Genomic DNA, 17244 nt, shown 5'->3' on the forward strand with positions numbered 1-17244 from the left:
GTGGGGAATGGAAGGATTTATATTCCTTGCAGACAGCTGGTCATTTGCATCCTTTTAGAAGGTTGTTGAAGCCCTTGGAGGTTTATCTGTGTCCTCAGGGTCACCTGAGTAGTGATCCTGGTTCCTGTAGTGTGCAACTTTTCTTTCCTTTGGAAATCCATTCCTACTCCCACACCATTCAAAGGATGTTCATCCCAAATTGTATAGCTAAAAGTCTGTAGAGATTCTCAGTCATTCCTTCCATTCCCTTCCATTCCCACTATTCTTCCATTCCCCACTATCCTGTCAGAGCTAAAGAAGCTTCTTGGATGAGAAGCAAAACATCTTCAAAGAAAAAAAAAATAAGAAAGTCCAATTGCCTCCTGAAAAACACCTTTGGGACAGATATATAAATTGTTCCTCTCTGGTCTTTTTTCACTTGTTTGTGGCTTTGGTTGCTGCATTTTTATTAAAATTGCAAGAGGAAACATTTTAGGAGATGATAACATTTTGTGAGATGTCATCCCTACAGAATAGAACAACAAATAACAAAAGGACAAACTTTGTTTTTATTGGAATACATGACCAGTCCACATACTTTCCATTTGCTAGGCATTTTTTTCTCACCAGGAAAATAACTCCTAAGGTCATCATAGTTCATTCTCTTAAAGGGACAGATATAGATACATCTGAATAGGATGCTGTTTAAACCTTGCTTTTAATATAAAAGACTCCCAAAGCAATTTGATGGTTTTAAGAAAAGAAAAAAATATAAATGTAAATACTGATCTCTGTGTGTTCATTTTCTGTATACTTGAATGCTGAGGCTTTTGTCTTCCTTAATGTGTACTGCATAGGTCAGGAAAGCGAGACGATTCCTCTTAACATCTTCCTGTTTGAATTTAACATACCTGTCCACAGTGTTGATGTGCTTGGTGAAGGCTACTACTCTCCCTTCTTCAGAAGCAGGTTGCAGCCTAACCCTGAGCATAAGTGCCCATCGCTCACATGAGTGGAGCTTTACGTATGAGCTTTGCATGTGAACTTTGCATGTGAGCGCCTTCCGCTCATGCATTAAACTCCATTTGTACAAGTGTAGGGCACGCGCACACGCCTCTTACACCAAAGGAACTGTGTACACGCACCTACCATTCGCACGCCACTCCCTACACTAGGCCTGGTCATCAAGGTGGAAAGGTTACGGACCGCTGTTCTGCTTGGACCCTGAGCAGACATCATGGAAGAATCAAGGTCCATTTAGGTGAACCAAAATACCAAAAAAAAAAAAAAAAAGCAATTGTTGGACTTAGGATGTGAAGATTCACAAGATCTTGTGCATTCCTGAAGATCTTTGTGTTATATATTCTGATGGTTGGAGGGAAGACTATACCAGACAGTTAATAGTGAAGTATTAATTTTAACAATAAGAAATCACCCAACGTGTAAGAACGTGAGCTTGCAAGTGTAATGTGAATTAGCAGATTAGAAAGGAAGTCTGCAATGCATGGTCTGTCAATGTACAAAGTAAATTAATGGCTTTCCTGTGACTTTTGGTCTGGTCACACTTTGTTAATTTAAGCAATTTTTCTGCCTACAAAATGTTGAGAGATGCAGGTGAGGCTGTCACTTTTGGTGACCTGTTCCTGGTGCAAGAATGCCAACCTTAGATGATATTCTAGAGCACATTGGAGAGTTTGACTTGTATCAGAAAAGAGCCTTTTTTGTCCTGTGTTTGCTCTCTGCTGCCTTCACACCCATCTACGTTGGTATCGTTTTCTTAGGTTTTACTCCTGAGCATCGTTGCCGGACAGCTGGTCTTCCTGAATTAACAGCCAGATGTGGCTGGAGCCTTGAAGAGGAGCTGAATCATACCTTTCCAAAGAAAGAAACTCATGGAGATGCTTTCATTAGTCAGTGCCAGAGATACAATGTGGATTGGAATGTATCTGGGCTTAACTGCACAAATCCAATTAATTTTTTCACTGCAGATAGCAACATCAGCCACGTACCTGTTGTTGCATGCCAAGATGGTTGGCTTTATGATTTCCATGGATCATCCATTGTGACTGAGGTAAGATCCCTGCAATAATCAGAAATTGCTTGCTACAGTAGGTGATAAAGCTAATGTAAAGAGCTAAACCTCTGCTAAACCATTTTGGTCAGTGCAACTGAGATGGACACCAGGGGTGGGTTTCAAGACCCGTCACTACTGGTCCACTCGTGGGCACTTGCGTGACACTTCTGCACATGTGCAGAAGCGTCCAGGCAGGTGGGTGGAGCCTCCCACCACCACCGTTACCGGTTCACCCGATCTGGGGTGAACTGATAGCAAGCCACCACTGATGGACACTAAAGGCTCTAAACATCTCCAGATGTTTAGGACACTAAATATCTCCAGATGTTATTGCCTCTTGAAGTTAGACAGATGAAAGAGCTGACAAGCTCTCTGCCAAGGTAGATCTACTAATTATTTCCATATTATCTTTTGGACATCAAACAAAATATGTACTATTCATCTGAGTTCAAGGTTAACAATCACCTTAGAAAAAGTGGTAAAATCAGGCACATGATGACCCCTTTACAACCACAATTTCAGGATCAATTACGGCTGTAAATCAAGGGCTACCTGTAATTAATAAAACATATTGCAGTTGGCCTATGGGGTTGACTTTTGGTGCACCCTGTATAAATGTTCTAAACAGATATTTTTTAAAAGCCCTTGGATGTTCAGTGGGAAATAGAGGTGTTTAAATGTATTCAGATAGGAGAGCAGTGGCTCAGTGGCTAAGATGCTGAGCTTGCCAATCGAAAGGTCGGCAGTTCAGCAGTTCGAATCCCTAGTGCCGCATAACAGGGTGAGCTCCCGTTACTTCTCCCAGCTTCTGCCAACCTAGCAATTTGAAAGCACGGCCAATGACCACGGAGACCTCTTCGGACAGCACTGGCACTTCAACTTTGAAACAGAGATGAACACCGCCCCCTAGAGTCGGGAACGACTAGCACATATGTGCAAGGGGAATCTTTACCTTTACCTTTAAATGTATTCAGAGAGGACAAATATCAGAGAGGGAGACATGAGACAATAATAATTGCCTGGAAAGAATTTGGAATTAAATGACGAAGATTCAGACCTTGTCCTGTTTAGAGGAGACTCACTGATCATAATAGGACAATTTAGACATGCTGGTGTAGTTTTAATTTATGAGAGTTATGTCTTAATTTTAATGTCTATATGTTATAGTTAAATGCTGTGAACATTATTTACAGCAAAAAAGTGTGGGGGAGGGGGAAGAAATATATTTTTTCTATTATATCTTAAATTTAAAGAGAAAGTTACTTTTGTGTAAAATATTTGAAACATTTCGATGTACTTTCTCCAACCAACATGCTTCAACTTTTCAGTTTAACCTGGTGTGCAAAGACGCCTGGAAACTGGATCTATTTCAGTCGTGTGTGAATGTGGGCTTTTTTCTTGGTTGCGTAAGCATCGGTTACCTGGCAGACAAGTGAGTAAGATTTCCCATGTTGAATTGTAGTGTTTACTGTTTCTCTATTACAAAGAAAAGGGGAAGTTGCAGAGACATTCTTTAGAACAAAGTTGCCTTTTGTTGGAAAATTAACACATGGAATGAAATGTTGTATAATGTATCCAGCAGGTGAGAATATTTGTTCTCGCAGCTGGCCTTTAGCTGCCCTTTGATTCTGTCCAATGAGATTCCATGCAATCTAATGTTACTTTGTTAAGAGAATGTCCATCCAGCCAACAGGAAATTAAATGGTGTGAATTATCATTTCTTGTGGCATTTTCCCCTGGTTTGTGACCAATTAGACTTTAGTTTGGCTAATAAATTTTACTTAGCCAGTTTGGTGTAGTAGATAAGGCATCAAGCTAGAAACTGGAAAAGTGTTTGTTCTCATCCTCTCATCCTTCTGAAAATCTTGCCAAGAAAACTGCAAGGACTTGTCTACTAGGAGTCAACAGGAACTTGAAGGCAAAATTTTAAAAAAAGATTATATTTGCAGGCTATCATAATCTCCAAGGGCAACTGGAGATTAGCAACTACACCATAACAATCATTCAGTAATAAATGTAAATGTTCACAGTAAACAATAAAAATATTAAATTACAATAAATGAAGTAATCCGATCCAAGTGAGCAACTTTTTAAACATTTTGGAGCTGGGCAGCCAGTGCAGACTTATGAACAGATGTTTTAAGAAGACCTGAAGAAGGGACATGGGAATGCCACCGGCAATAACATACTGCATTGCATGGCCTCAAGTCTGAACATAGATGGTCTTTGTTCTCTCAGCCTTTTCAACATCACAGCACTCTGGAGCAAGAGGACTGCTTTAAATTAATGGATAGCAATAGCAATAGCATTTAGATTTATATGCCGCTTCACAGTGCTTACAGCCCTCTCTAAGTGGTTTACAGAGTCAGCCTATTGTCCCCAACAATCTGGGTCCTCATTTTACCCACCTCGGAAGGACGGAAGGCTGAGTCAACCTTGAGTTGGTGAGATTTGAACTGCCAAACTGCAGCCAGCAGTCAGCTGAAGTAGCCTGCAGTGCTGCACTCTAACCGCTGTGCCAACTCGGCTCTTGAGTTTTTTTAAAAAAAAACTAAGTTCGTTAAAAAAGAAGTGAGTTTTTTAAAAAAATTGTCTAGAGTTCCATTGGCAAATAATTTCCATGTCTTCAATAACATTAATACTGTTCATCTCCCTTCCGCTTTCCAAGTACATAACAATGACTATAATGTTTTTTCTCTCTAGGTTTGGCCGAAAACGGTGCTTACTGATTATCATCCTAATAAATTCAATCTCCGGTGTTCTTGTGGCTGTTGTCCCTAGTTACACATGGGTAGTGGTTTTTCGCTTGATACAAGGATTGGTCAGCAAAGGAGGCTGGTTAACAGGATATATCTTGAGTAAGAGAGTTGATAGTTTAAATATTGAGTTGATACTGCACAATATACTATTGTACATTAAGCATGCTCCTGACCCTACCCTTATACATTGACTAATTAAAATAAAATAATTACTATTTCCATCTAACAACACTGGCTAACCTTTCATTTATTGAATTAAAAGTTGCCGTATAGGTTTTTTCGTTATTTCAGAATGTACCAGTAGTAACTTTTGCTAATATGGAAAGCTGCTTATTCACTGTTCATAGAAGATGCTTTGTACAATTAATAAAGGATATGTGAGACACAGGAATATTTGCAGGGAGGAGTCAAATAAGGTGTTGGCCACAACTGTGCAATCTGAGCCCTACCCTTGAAGTCAGTGGTGGGTTGTTACCGGTTCTCCCCGGTTCTTGTGAACCGGTAGTGAAAATTTTGAGTAGTTTGGAGAACCGGTAAATACCACCTCTGCCTGGCCCTGCTCCCAATCTATTTGCTGCCTCCTGCTGGGATCTGCTGAGTCCCAGCTGATCGGCTAGAAGGAAAAAAACTGTTTAAACTCTTGCCGCGGCGCTTCAAAGGGCCGCCCTACAGCTGATCAGCAGTAAAAGGCAGTGTGGTGGTAGACCAGTGTGCTCCAAAAACAAATGGGTAGACAGGTATGGCTCTGCAAGCAATTAAAAGCTTGGTAGACCAGTACCTCTGCCAAATTCTAAAGAATTGTCATATGACCATCAAACCACGCCCACAAAATAAGACACGCCCACAGAACCAGCAGTAAAAAAATTTAGAACCCACCCCTGCTTAAAGTATGTTGTGGCATACATTAAAAAGAGGTGGTGCTCAAGTCATACAATTGTGGCCAATAGCTTGAATGTTTTGATTCTTTTGTAGACAGCTTTGGTGGGATGGTGTGCATATTTTAATCTTGGGAAGGTTCACAACATTCCAGGAGTATACTAAATATTTTTTGATGGTGTTATAGAAGGGTATGCTTCACCATTTTATAAAAACTGAATTTTAAATGATGAATAGCATCTCATACATTAAAAAATGGGAAATTTCCTAATTGAGCACTACGTGCAGACGACTAAAACTGAGCTCCGTTCCGATGATGATGATGATGATGATGATGATGATGATGATGATGATGATACAGTACTAAGTTTAATTTCCTCTGTCCTTTCAAAGTTGCAGAGTTTGTTGGTCTGAACTATAGAAGAACGGTTGGTATTGTTTATCAAGTGGCCTTCTCTGTTGGACTCCTCATACTTGCTGCTCTAGCTTATGGAATTCCTCACTGGAGATGGCTTCAACTTGCTGTCACATTGCCAAATTTCTTCTTTTTGCTCTATTATTGGTAAGTAAGGCTGCCCTTCTAATTAAAACAGAAAAGAAAACAACAACAAGAATGCAAAAAAAATATTGTAATCAAGAAGAACCTTTGGTGTGTGTTTTTTTTTTTTTTTAAATTGGGACCTAACTAGATACTTGCATTTTTCCAGGAAAAATGCACCTGTTGCCAGCTTTGCTTTGACAGTATCGCCCAAATTTAATATTTCAAGATGTTAATCTTGGGAGGTGTGTAAGACTTTGGATTCAGAACGTGAAGGGCAATGAATGTAGCAATTGTCTTTAAAACAGCTGTGTTTTTTCTTGCAGTCATTTGATAGCTACAGAGGGCAGCTGCTTGATCCTATGAAAAGTCATGGTGCTTTAGCGTGGCAGATAGGTGCTGCGTTCATGGTTCTGTGCACTCCAAAGTCTATTTTGTCAATTATTTCCAAGATAGTATATTTTAATTAGGAAAGGTCATTGAAGATTGGCAATATTAATCCGTGCGAAGTTTTTAGGAAAGAACTATTGTGTTGTAAGAGTTGAGTTTGAGCTGGCTTTTCATTTGTGGAAGTTTTATATCCTACCTAGGTAACATCTTCAGTGCTATGACGTTGGGGAAGTGAGATTTTCTGCTTATTGTGGAAACTACTTATATGGAAGTGGATAGTCTAGGCTGCTGCATTTTATTGCTTTCTATGTGATTGCTGGGCCACTTTTGTTATACTGATGTGGTGCCACCTATTGTAGTGTTTTCTCATGCAACTATTAAACAACACCCAGATGAGCAGCAGATGATGCTGCGTGAACATTACAAGAACCAAATAATATGTCAATCACATGGTAAACAGCAGCACTCAACTGCATAGCTCACTCAATCACATAAAATCCTGGTAAGACAGACCACTATACATTCCCCAGCTAACCAACAAACCTCATTTCTCCAAAATGAGATGTGTCAGGCTTCAAGAACCAAGAAGGACATATAGTGATTCTTCTAAGCAGATATCTTTATTGTTCCATACCTATAGACAGAATCTTACCAAACTAAAGCAAACTACTTCCTATATGAAGCATACACTTTGGGTACTGTTAGGGAGAGGCTGTCTTCGCCCTCTTTCTCTCACACCAACTAACTGAACTAAGTTGCTAATTACTCCTCTGAAATGCATTTCCTCCAGACTACATTCCATGAAAGATATGACCTTGGTGGGTCAAACCAGTGGTAGGATTCAAATTTTTTTACTACCAGTTCTGTGGGTGTGGCTTGGTGGGCGTGGCTTGGTGGGCATGGCAGGGGAAGGATACTGTAAAATCTCCATTCCAACCCCACTCCAGGGGAAGGTTACTGCAAAATCCCCATTTCCTCCCAATCAGCTGGGACTTGGGAGGCAGAGAATAGATGGGGGCGGGGCCAGTCAGAGGTGATATTTACCGGTTCTCCAAACTACTCAAAATTTCTGCTACCAGTTCACCAGAACTGTTCAAAACCTACTGAATACCACCTCTGGGTCAAACCCAGACAACTCCTGACACTCCAACCCTGAATAACATATAGGTAGTCCTTGACTTATGACCGTAATTGGGCCCAGAATCTTCCATTGTTAAGTGAGATAGTTGTTGCATGAGTCATGACCACTTTTACCATCATTTTGTGTTATGGTTTGTAAGCAAATCACCATAGTTGTTAAGTGAAACACCCGGTTGTCAAATAAATCCAACTTCCTCTACTGACTTTATTTGGTGGAAGCCAGCTGGGCAGGACACAAATGGTGATCATGTGACCTCAGGACACTGCAACCATTGTAAATGCATGTCGGAAGGGTTCAAATTCTCCTTGATAGTTGTAAGTCACTTTTTTCATCACTTTGAACAGAGTATAAACAGATAGTTATAACTCAAGGACTACCTCGGTATTCTCTATCATCACAAGATTCAACATGTTACAAAAAGGGAACTTGGTCCAGATACTGCACACTTGCTACAAAAAAGATGAATCTTGTTTCCAAAATAATGTTTCAGCCAAGACAAGTCCTATGTCATCCTGATTTTGTGTTACCATCAATGTTACACAGATACTGTACACTGCTTTACAGGTGTCTTCCAGAATCCCCAAGATGGTTGATAGCCCAGCAGGAAAATGACAAAGCCCTGAAAATTATTAAACGTATTGCCAAGGGGAACCAAAAGAAGCTGCCACCATCCATGGAGGTAATCAGACCTATCTCCTTGCAAAACTATCCCAGGAGTTGTATGCTGTGCAGATAATATTCCAAAATATGGATTTAGCATCTCACTTGGTAAGCCAGGATTCTGGACAGAACTTGTAATTTTCAAAGTACTCTTTGCAGTCATATTGCCTCAGTTCACCCTACTGTGTCTTGTGAGTAGATATTGCTGTATATTATTTAGAGCTTCTTGGATGGAGAATGCAGTATACATATAATAGCAAATAAATAAGAAGCTCAACAAGTTAGTAACTCCAAAGCAAAAGTTATCCCAACAGAATTGCTTCCATGTGGACATCACTATGTACAGCATGGAAAGAGCAAAATAACAAGAAGAAGAAGAAGAAGAACCCTGGTTAAGTAAGACATTTGCCCAAGGAAATAACTGTAGAAGGAGGCTGGTGGAAGATTATTTTTCTCCCTAGGTTTATAAGAAGTCTCTGATTTCTCCTACTCAGATCAGTACAAATCCACTCATGAGATCCAACGGCTTTTGGGAAATGCATTTTTGGACAGATTGGACTGTTGTGGTGAGGAGAAGATGAGAAACTCACCTTATTTATTGGAACTTTGACTTTACTCTAATTGCTGTCAGTCAGGAAATGAACATGGAGAACAGACACACGCTTGAGTTACAAAATAGGACACATTTCCTTTCTTTATAGCTGACTACTGTGTTTTCTATGTATTTTTTTTACTTTAAAAAATCAAAAAGCTAAGTCCTCCCATCAGAATCCAATAACATGATTTCAACTACCTCCAACATTGAAAAATTTGTTGTTGTTATTTTTTTTGTCCTAGAAACTTCAGCCTGAGGAAGAAATGAGCGATAAGCCTAATCCTTCCTTTATAGACCTGGTGAGAACACCACAGATAAGGAAACATACATTAATCTTAATGTACACTTGGTAAGAAAAGTTCATTTTTTAATAAAAAGGTCCAAAGACATCTCTATGTAACTGACTAGCTCAGGGGGAGTCTGCAGAAATAGTAAGAGTGGCAATAGGAGACCGGAAGAGATAGCATTGAAATCAAGGATAGAATCAATCAGAAATGTCAGTGGTTTTCTTTTTTCATTAAACTTTAATTAAACAACTTATTTAATTTAATTAACTGTTACTTGTTTAGCTTTTGACTGTGGTATGGAAAAGGTTAGCCTTTATTACTTGAGCAGAATGTCTTGATTCAATCTTTCTTCATGAAAGCAGTCCATTTTCTCTCACATCCACAATACCTACACTTAAAGGAGCTCTTTAGTTACTTGATTAAATTTGCACACTGTGGTAAGCAGTGGTGGGCTGCTGCCAGCTCAGACCGGTTCGGGCGAACCAGTAGTTCCGATGATCAGCTGGTCCTGCCCACCTGCCCCTGCTCTATCCTGTCATATATTTTCTTCTCTCTGGCTCAGCTGATTCATGCAGCACAGCTTATTTCCGCATCTCTGCTGTTCTATTTACTGGGGCTGCCTTAGAAGGCAAGCAGCTGAGCTTCAAATTGCTGTATTTTGAATGTTGTGCACAAAGCCTGCATGGGCGCCAGTGATGGGTTTCTACCGGTTCGCCCCAGTTCGGGCAAACTAGTAGTGGCGGAGGCGGGATGCTCCACCCATCTTCCTGGATGTCATCATGGACATTCTGCACATGTGCAGGAGTTTCTGTGGATGCTCAGAAGTGCTCTGCATGTGAGCAAAGCAAGCGCGCACATGAGCGCATTCCCGGTTCCGAACCAGTAGCAAAGGTAAGTGGAACTCACTATTGGTGCGCACGCAAAGTGCATGCTTACAGAGTCAGTTGTTAAACCGGTTTCAGCCCACCACTGGTGGTAAACCATTGTTTGGTTAGCTGCAGTTCAGTGATTTCTCTCAGTTAGCAAACTTAACATTCTAGGCCAGGGATGTCCAACCTTAGCAACTTTAAGACTTGTGAACTTCAACTCCTAGAATTCCCCAGCCAGCCAGCCAGCCACTCTCAATTCTGGGAGTTGAACTCCAAAAGTCTTAAAAGTTGCCAAGGTGGGATACATCTGTTTTAGGTCACAAAATGTGCTTTACAAATCACAGTGCTTAAGTTCACCCAACAATATGCTATGCCAAAATGAAACAAACTACATTATGGCTAAAGAGATGTGAAGGAAACCTGCTTTTATAATGCAATGTGTCCTGGCATTAATGTTGATAGGTAGCTCTCAAAGGTACACTTTATATGCATTAATTCTCAAGCTCTTTGGCATTAAACTATATTCACATTTAATTTCAAAATGTCTTCCAGCTTTAGAAAATGGTGTGAGGCAATACAGTACAGGACTTTCTGGGGGAATAACTCTTTGCAAACAAAAAAACCAACAACAACCTTGGCTTCATCTAGTTTTACTTCTTTGCCTAGGTTTACCAGCGCTGTAGTGTATCAGGGCCTCATCATGCATCTGGGAATCGGCGGAGGCAACATTTACCTGGACTTTTTCTATTCTGCTCTTGTGGAATTCCCTGCTGCCATCATACTCATAGTCACAGTTGACCGCATAGGCCGCCGTTTTCCTTGGGCTGTGGCAAATTTTATGACAGGAATCGCCTGTCTCATTACTGCCTTAGTTCCGGAAGGTGAGTATTGTAGTGATACATTTTGTGTGCCCCTTTTCTCTCTAATCTAGGGGTCAACAACAGTGACCTTCGAGTTGGGTTGAGTTCTGACACCCACAAGTCCCAGGCAGCATGACTAGTGGTGAGAAATGAAAGGAGAAGCAGTCCAAAGACAAGTAGATGCTATTCTTTGCAACTTTTTTTCTACCAAAATATAATGTATACAGCTTGTACCATTCCCCTCCCTCTCATGGACAGGGGCAAATAAAATTTGGAAATAATTCTGCAAATGAAGTGGTCCAATTAGGAAAGAGTTAAGCAGACATTTCTTTGTCCATCCTTCCTTCATCCCAATTTCTTCATAAGTGAAAGCCATCCTTTTGTGTTATAGGCATGCAAAATTGTCTCCCCTCCCAGGGGTGAAATTCAGCAGGTTCTGACAGGTTCTGGAGAACTGGTAGAGGAAATTTTGAGTAGTTTGGAGAAACGGCAAATATCACCTCTGGCTGAGTGGGGTGGGAATGGAGATTTTCCAATATCCTTCCCCCAGGAGTGGGATGGGAATGAAGATTTTGAAGTATCCTTCCCCTGGAGTGGGGTGGGAATGGAGATTTTGCAGTATCCTTCCCCTGCCATGCCCACCAAGCCATGCCCACCAAGCCACACCCACAGAACCGGTAGTAAAAAAATTTGAATTCCACCACTGCCCCCTTCCCACATGTGCTTTGCACAATGGTTATTGGGTAACCTTGACTCTTGAAGCATGGACATATGTATAAATGCCGTGCATGCTCTGGATTTTTTAATTTATTTAGTGAATTTATAGGCTGCCACATTTCATCTGGGTAGTTCAGAGTTAAAACAGAACAAAAATAGTGAAAAAAACCCAACCAGAGTAAAAATGCATCAAAAAATGACATAAAAATAGGAGCTGAGAAGAGTCACAAACATTCAAACAAGTCATGACATAAACTCACCCATGCTATCAGACCCCCAGGCTTGATGGTAAAAGCCAGGTTTTTAGTGCTCTATGAAAGACTCATCTAATTTCAGCATGGGACTTGATATTCTCAAGGGCAGGCGTTACGGCAGAAAAGACCTTCCTCCTGGGTCCTGAGAGACAGCAGCCCTCTCTCTCACAGACAGAGAGATCTGGTCATCTGCCAGATCTCATAGACAAGTAGACACCACTGAGTACATAAAGTACTATATGCTTTTTTTATCTAAGTATTTGTATAATATATAAATATTCATTATGTAAGCATTTATTTAAAGAAGTACAAAGAAAACAGCAGCTGCTTGGGTCATCTAGATTCTAGAACACGCCAAATCCAGAACACAAGGCAACTTATTTCTATGCAGTTTGGAGGTTTTGTGCCTATATGTTATCCCTTAATCCCTTATCCCCTGATGCATATCATGTTATTTGAGTAGTTATCACTTGTCGAACAAACTAGATTTCCTTATTAGGTATGAACTCCTCTACCAGTTTTGCGTCCCCCACTTATAAAAAAAGTATAAAACCAAAAAAAAAAAAAACCCCAAGATGTTAAAAGACAACATTCAGCTGAGCATCTCTTTCAATATTTTTTCAGATTTCTATTGGCTAAAAATGACTGCATCTTGCTTTGGCAGGCTGGGTATTACAATGTGCTATGAAATGGTTTGCTTAGTCAATGCAGAGCTCTATCCAACCTTCCTCAGGTGAGTGAATCCTCTTCCGTTATACTGGATTGGGATGACCTTTCTGGGTTGGATTGGGCTGAACTAAGGAGGAATTTCCTGACAGAACAATTAATCAGTGGAACGACTTACTGTATCTGCAGAGGTTGTGGGCGCTCCATCATTGGAGGTTTTCAAGGAGAGACTGAACAGCCATTTGTCTAGAATGGTTTAGGGCTGTGATGCTGAACATATGGCATGCATGCCCGAAGTGGCACACAGAGGCATCGCTCTGGGCACGCCAACCATCAACTGTTGCTCTTCCGGGTTTCAACATGCACATGCGTGCTGGCCAGAAAACTGGAAACTGGAAGACCAGGTGACCAGTGCAAATGGCTTAGGCCCGGGGTACTTGCAGGACCATCTCCAGCCGTTCTCCCATCGTCCTGTGCGCTCTCACAGAGTCGGCCTCCTCAGGGTGCCGTCGGCCAAACAATGTTGGCTGACGACCCCCAGGGGGAGGGCGTTCTCTGTGGGAGCCCCGACCCTCTGGAATGGATTGCCCACTGAGCTCAGGACAGCCTCCGACCTTCTTTCCTTCCGTCGCGAGCTGAAGACGTGGCTCTTCCGCCAATTAAACTGATCCGTTTGGGGGTACACTGGTATAATTTTAAATCGTTTTTTAATTGGGTTACTGATTTTAATTTGGTATTGTATTGTGATTTGTATTGAAGTTGTCATTTTGTAAGCCGCCTTCAGTCCCTAGGGAGAAAGGCGGCATATAAATCGCAATAAATAAATAAATAAATAAATAAATAAATAAATAAATAAATAAATAAATAAATAAATGCACGTGCCAGAAACAGGAAGCTCAGCTTCCCGGCGCGCACATGTGTGCTGGGGAACTGGTCTTCTGGTTTCTGGAGCTCCCCTGGCCACACGGGCTCCCGTTTCTGCACTTGGTGCCCAAAAGTTTCACCAATACTTGTATAGGGTTTCCTGCTTCAGCAGGAGGTTGAACTAGAAGATCTTCAAGATCCCTTCCAACTCTGTTATTCTGTTATTCTTGCTCAAGTAGCTTTTGATATTCAAAGCCAAGTTGTGATGCATGCACATTTCCATCTACCAAGTTCATGAAAGTTTTTCTCAATTCTTTTGGTCTCAAAAGCTAAGGGGAATGGTGCTACCAAAGAAAGCTTAATTGGTTCTCCAGGCAAAATGAAGGAACTGGCTTGAGAAATATGGTTGATTAAAAAAATAATCATCATATTGTTTAGGGATCCTTTAAATATGCTATTGATAAAGATAAGGGTTTTTTCCTGTGCTTTTTTTTTTCTTTTTTAAAGGAATCTGGGGGTTCTTGTCTGCTCTTCCATGAGTGATATTGGGGGGATCATAACTCCGTTCATTGTCTATAGGCTGGCAAATATTTGGCATGAGCTTCCGCTTATTGTCTTCGGTAAGAATGACCTTTTGTTCTTTTGAGTGATTGAGAATAAGGGCACCATTTGTGCTTCTGTCATAGCAAGTTTCAGATTTCTTCCTGTATCTCAGAAGTATCCTGGCAGAACAGCACAGCCTTGGGGGATTTCTGTTCAAGCTCTTAAAATAAGATCTCTAAATCTCAGGGTCAAGGCAATGGAATTTTATCTTGTTCTATTAAGCAATTCAGTTTAATCAATGATTTACTGCATGTCACTAGAGATATCTAGGGAGGAAGAATTACATGGACAGGCATTATAAGAAAAGGCAAGGGGGGAGGATAGGAATGACCTCACCACATAGCCCTGAATTCTGGCATAATGACCAGTCGCAACAGTGAAAAGACCAATTTTAAGACCAATTTCTCCCTTGCCCTTGTGAATCAGCCAATCTGGCAAATTAGTAGGGCAGCCTTTGGTTATTCTTTTTTTTTAAAAAAAAAAAACTTGATGTCATTGTTTAAGAGATCCCATCAGTGGCCAAACCAACCACTCCCTGTAGGTTTATTTTAAAAAGAAGGCTGCCTAAGAGTTTTCATTGCAAAAAAAGCCCGGATTATGGATATCTGCCTATCCAAGTTCCTACTTTCTTTGCACTTGTCTGGAAATTCTTTCCTTCATACAATTTTGTGGTGATATTTAAAGGATACATTTGATTCGTATTCTGATTGTTAGTTTAGTATACCTAAAGGCTTGGTGGAGAAAAAAAAATAATCAATGCATTTCGGGAGTGCATTTTTTTACAAATAAATGACTGAAAAGGCATGGTTGGTATGCCACCTCCATGACAGGAGTCACAGGTGGTTCCTTTTGTTTCTTCTCTGTTCCTGAAGCTGTCATTGGCCTTGTGGATGGTGGTCTGGTGTTGCTCTTACCTGAAACCAAAGGGAAACCTTTACCTGAGACTATTGATGATGCTGAAAATCTGCACAGGTATGGGCACGTGACATTTCTTAAAGAGGAATATTTTCTGTTCAGAATCAGAAAACAAGGTTGCATGGTGATGCAGGCTGAATGTTCCTCTCCTTCCCTAACATCCCAAAAAACAGAGTCTTAGGAGACAAACTTTATGAAGACTCAACCATTGGTTTGGGGGTTGTGATAAAACTGGCCAGCTTCCTAGGATAAAACATTCTAGTAATTTTAAAACCTGGATCATTCTCTCCCTAAAATGAGCCAGAATTCAAAGGACTTCAATTAATCAGGGAAATCTGCCAACCATTTCCCAAAATTATTTGGGAACAGCCCAGCTCTCCTCAAAGCTTAAAAAACAATTTCCCAAGAGCTTTATGCTTCACCTTTTTCCAACCTCTGAAAAACTCTCAGCCTTACATAGGAAAAAAAAAAGCACTTACCTGCTCTCATCCAGGTCCTTGAACTAGCCTAAAGCCTCATGCTGCGGGACTGTCCTAGCGGGTGATATCGGATGACAATAACATTATTTTCTTTAGCATCCTAAGACACCCATACCAAACTGAAGCAGCATGGGGAACTCTCGGGAAATTTTCTTGGGGCAGATGTCCTATTGGGGTCCCAATCCGAGGCCCACATCCGCCCACTTTGACAATTTACAGCAGCAAATTCATATTTCCTGTAGTGTTCTATGATCTGGCTGACATTGAGATAGCTTGGTAAATTTAAAATAGTCCTTCTTCTTTCAGTTATTAGAGTGAAAGCCTGAAAAAAGTCAGGGTCATGCGAGTCATACAGGGTCTAAAGTATTTCTTCAGTTAATGCAGAGCCACTATTCTTTTTCTTTCAAAAATAAATTGGCCAAATAGGACATTATAATATACACAAGAATTTGGATGAAATGGCTGTGGTTATCAGTTTGATTTATTTTACCTGTTCCCATTAATCTCTTGGTTCCTCTATATAGACCTGGGAGGCCCAAAGAAAAAATGATTTATCTTCATGTGCAGAATTCAGATGTGTCAATTTACTGAAGAACAACTGTGTTCCCCACAAATGTCCATGGATGCATAAGGAGAAAAAAGCAAAATGGTGGAGACAAACATAACTCTTCATGGGGGCTCTGAAGTCTTTAAACATTCGATATCCTCTGCTTTTTGTGTGCAGCTATGACTGTGATATATTCCAGAGAATTCTGTGGTCCTGGCAAACATTTTAAAGTCTTCCCCAGGGTGGTCCCCTTTAGTTATGTAATCTGTCTTGAATTTCTCAGATTGGAGAAACCGGGCTAGGGACAGTGCCTATTAGTAGGCCAAAATGTAACATGCAAATTATGGCCTTCATATATATATTTATATAAGCAGCATTGAGTCTAATAAGCCCTAAATAAAATTAAGGAGCCATACGTGGAGATGCCCCTCATTCAAATGGAGATACTTTTGTGTAATGTAACATAAAATATGACCGAGAAATTGACATTGCCTGAAAACTTGATTTCAACCCGTTCCTATTTTTCCCTTAAGTTTTGTTCTGTTTCATTTATCGTTTTCTGTTTCTCACACACAAATGTATATGCATTTTCATGAACATTTCTTCAAATATAGAATGCTGTTAACAATGCTCCTAATATACAGATCTCTGTGAGAACTTTTCAGAAGGAACCAGCATTCTGAGCCAGGGATCTCTCTTGGTTTAGGGGAGACAAACTAAAGGACACTAACCAAATAGTAATGCATAGTCTCAAAACATCTCCCAGAGTTTCATTTTATTCTGCTTATGTGTAGCCAGTCTTCATTTAGCAACCAAAATTGGGACTGGTGACTCAATCGTTCAGCAAAACAATCACTAAGTAAAACTGCAGCAGTGCTTATGATCTTACTTCAAATTTCTTTTGCTTTACAAGAACATAAGTGCAAGGATCAACCATAAAGTTACTTTTTCATCATCATCATAACTGCAAACAGTTGTTCAACAAGGCAGTTGCTAAACAAGAAGTACTTGCAGTTAATCATGTGATCTTCTGTCCGTTAAACATTATCATTTGATAACAGCTTTTGGAAGCTTTCAGAGAAGGGCAGTAATCAAGATTTCAGGAGAAATCTGAGGCTCAGGATCATTAACTTAAATCCATCCTGTGAGTGGATGGTGAGTTTTGCAACCC

The 17244-nt window shown here is 40.5% G+C and overlaps 1 protein-coding gene across 1 annotated transcript; it reads left to right on the forward strand.

Annotated features, from left to right (window-relative positions):
- The first annotated feature begins 1633 nt into the window (after nucleotides 1–1633).
- LOC139308778 (solute carrier family 22 member 2-like) lies at nucleotides 1634–16117 on the forward strand. The gene is made up of 11 exons (XM_070932618.1): nucleotides 1634–2050; nucleotides 3382–3485; nucleotides 4757–4911; nucleotides 6082–6250; nucleotides 8322–8436; nucleotides 9255–9361; nucleotides 10835–11049; nucleotides 12624–12732; nucleotides 14037–14149; nucleotides 15005–15104; nucleotides 16051–16117. The coding sequence occupies exons 1-11, from the start codon at nucleotides 1634–1636 to the stop codon at nucleotides 16115–16117; spliced, it is 1671 nt and encodes a 556-aa protein (XP_070788719.1).
- Nucleotides 16118–17244: the final 1127 nt, after the last annotated feature.

Source organism: Pituophis catenifer, unplaced genomic scaffold, assembly GCF_029215685.1.
Source record: "Pituophis catenifer annectens isolate HBS135680 unplaced genomic scaffold, rPitCat1.0.hap2 SCAF_1, whole genome shotgun sequence".
In the NCBI taxonomy this organism is placed as follows: domain Eukaryota; kingdom Metazoa; phylum Chordata; class Lepidosauria; order Squamata; family Colubridae; genus Pituophis; species Pituophis catenifer.

Bases quoted from the DNA above. Each gene is read 5' to 3' on its own strand.
- LOC139308778 (XM_070932618.1), top strand. From the start codon at position 1,634: ATGCCAACCTTAGATGATATTCTAGAGCACATTGGAGAGTTTGACTTG. The intron at 4,912-6,081 runs GTAAGAGAGTTG...GTCCTTTCAAAG, and splicing joins GTTAACAGGATATATCTTGA to TTGCAGAGTTTGTTGGTCTG. The intron at 14,150-15,004 runs GTAAGAATGACC...CTGTTCCTGAAG, and splicing joins GCTTCCGCTTATTGTCTTCG to CTGTCATTGGCCTTGTGGAT.